The sequence below is a fragment of the Triticum aestivum genome, chromosome 6D (assembly GCF_018294505.1).
Source record: "Triticum aestivum cultivar Chinese Spring chromosome 6D, IWGSC CS RefSeq v2.1, whole genome shotgun sequence".
Taxonomy (NCBI): domain Eukaryota; kingdom Viridiplantae; phylum Streptophyta; class Magnoliopsida; order Poales; family Poaceae; genus Triticum; species Triticum aestivum.
In genome coordinates, this window is record NC_057811.1 from 15,254,681 (window position 1) to 15,257,063 (window position 2,383).

At 37.9% G+C, this 2,383-nt stretch overlaps 1 protein-coding gene across 1 annotated transcript; it reads left to right on the plus strand.

The window, feature by feature from the left end:
* Positions 1 to 334: 334 nt before the first annotated feature.
* Positions 335 to 1,594, plus strand: LOC123142324 (putative nuclease HARBI1). Its single transcript, XM_044561292.1, has 4 exons — positions 335 to 427; positions 609 to 698; positions 798 to 1,020; positions 1,086 to 1,594. The coding sequence occupies exons 1-4, from the start codon at positions 335 to 337 to the stop codon at positions 1,592 to 1,594; spliced, it is 915 nt and encodes a 304-aa protein (XP_044417227.1).
* Positions 1,595 to 2,383: the final 789 nt, after the last annotated feature.

Here is a 2,383-nt window from a genome sequence, read left to right on the forward strand (position 1 = left end):
GGAGGTTTTGAAATGTCAAGAGCAATTAAGTTTGTCAATCACATACTCATTTAAGTTTTTTATTTTCTTGTAGATAAATATGGATGATCAGAAGGACCAAAAAAATAGGAAAGAAAACCCAGATAAAAAGAGGCATGTATGGAAATCTTCGGAGGACAAAATACTTCTCACTATACTGAAAGATCAAACTTTACACGGAGGGAAAGAAGGAACAGGTTACACAAAGAAAGCATGGCGTGATATCTTAGAACAATTCAATGATTCAAGAGTAGACAAACTTGAATTACAACAATTGAAATATCGCCATAAGTACTACAGGAGTTGCTATGCTGCCATGGATAGACTTCTTAAACTGACGGGATTTGGTTGGGACGACGATGACAAAATGATAAAAGCTTCAGAAGAAACTTGGGAGGAACTAATTGAGGTAAGTTTGTGCGAGTAGGATTCATATAAAATTTGTATATTGTATTTATTAATAAAAAAATTAACAACTTGCAGAAGGATAAGTCACTCCAAGAATATCGAGAAAAGGTGTGGCCTAGTTGGGAAGATCTTCAACAAATATGTGCTAGTTCAACGACATCTGGAGTTGGTGCTATATCTAGCAAAGGGAAAGATGGTTCAAGCAAACAGATCCAAGGAATGAAATCCCAGCAAAAATATTGGGTGATGCAAGGTTCTACCCATATTTCAAGGTATTTTCCTATCGCAAACACATGTTACTTTTAAATATGATTAAATACTATGTCATGGAAACTTAAACTTCATTGTTTGACTAACAAAAATCCCAACAGAACTGCCTAGGAGCAATTGATGGGACACACATTGAGGCAAAAATCAGGCTAGATAAGCAAACTCCTTATAGAAATAGGCATGGTTACCCCTCTCAAAATGTAATGGCAGCAGTGTCATTTGACATGACATTCTCATATGTCGCTGCTGGATGGGAAGGTTCTGCGTCAGATCAAGCAGTTCTAAGATGGGTTGTTACTAGTGGGGGTTTTGTTGTTCCTGAAGGTAAAAGTTCAAACATATGAACTATATATTGATTAATCTTATTAAATAAAGATTCTAACCGTGCTATCAAACCTTACGTGCAGGTAAATTTTATCTTGTTGATTCTGGATATGCAAATACTCCAAAATTTATTGCCCCGTACCGTGGAGATCGTTATCATATTGCTTCTTTTCGTGGAAGTAATCGACGATATACTAGTGAGAAAGATATGTTCAATCATCTGCACGCACAACTACGAAATGTTGTTGAGCGAACTTTTGGTGTTCTAAAAGCTCGCTTTCCAATTTTAAGTAGGAAAGGAGGAATTCCTTATCCATATAAAACACAAGTCAAAATTGTTATGGCTTGTTGTATTATCCACAACTTCATCCGGAAGGTTAATCATCATGATGAGTTGTTCGAGCTTTATGAGCATGGGGAAGCACAACAACATGTTGACCATGGTGATCAGCAAGTTAGAGGGCAAGCAAGAGAAGATGAACGAGCTGCTGGTGAGAGAGTTCGTGCAGGCATTGCTCGACAGTTGTGGAGTAACCATCAACAGCGTTCCGCTCAACAACCAGAAGATGATTGAGCATTACAATATTATTTTTTAAATTTTATTTATAGATTCATTACAATAATAATTGTTACAATTTTTCATCAATTTATAGGTTCCAAAACTTCCCGTTATGTATTACAAGATGATAGTAATGCTAAATTATTTTATGTACAACTGTGTGCAATAAATTTGTCATTCGATAAGAAAAATGGCCATTGCAGACTAGAGAATGAAGTTGAAGAACTGAAACTGATATATTTGTGAAAAGAGCCAATGCAGATGAAGGTTATGCACTCAGCAACAAAAAATAAGCACATTCAAGAGATTACGAGAAAACCTTCACATGTGGCATGAGGAATCTGTATGGACTAGCAACCATCATTATCCTCTGCATTGTCAACTTGCCACTCCTTTGTCTCTATGAGCAAAGGCTGTGTCAAACCACTCTCCAAATTATCACTTCGTCCCTATTATGGGAAAGAATTAAATCAACGACTTTACCATGTAGCTAATTGTTAAGCCCTGTAAACTATGAAGTTTTTTTCCTCTTGGCAAGTAGAATGGTATTTCTTATTAACACAAGTAGAATCATCATATGAATTGTTCAAGCTCCCAGCTCAAATAATTCGACCTTGAAATGCAAACAAAGATGAAATGTTGACCTGCTCCGCCGAATCATCGTCCTCACGCTTGACCTCCAGCCCCGACATGGCCGCTATCAGGGTGGGCGGCGTCGAGCACTCTTTTGAGATCTGAACTTCCATGTACGGACGCTGCTGGACGGCCAGCATCAAGGGGCGGCGTACATCTGGGATGAGCTCG

Excerpts from the sequence above, each read along its gene's own strand:
- LOC123142324 (XM_044561292.1), top strand. The coding sequence starts at position 335 with ATGGATAGACTTCTTAAACTGACGGGATTTGGTTGGGACGACGATGAC. Across the intron at positions 699-797 it reads GGTTCTACCCATATTTCAAG|AACTGCCTAGGAGCAATTGA; the intron begins GTATTTTCCTAT and ends AAATCCCAACAG. Across the intron at positions 1,021-1,085 it reads GGGTTTTGTTGTTCCTGAAG|ATCAAACCTTACGTGCAGGT; the intron begins GTAAAAGTTCAA and ends TCTAACCGTGCT.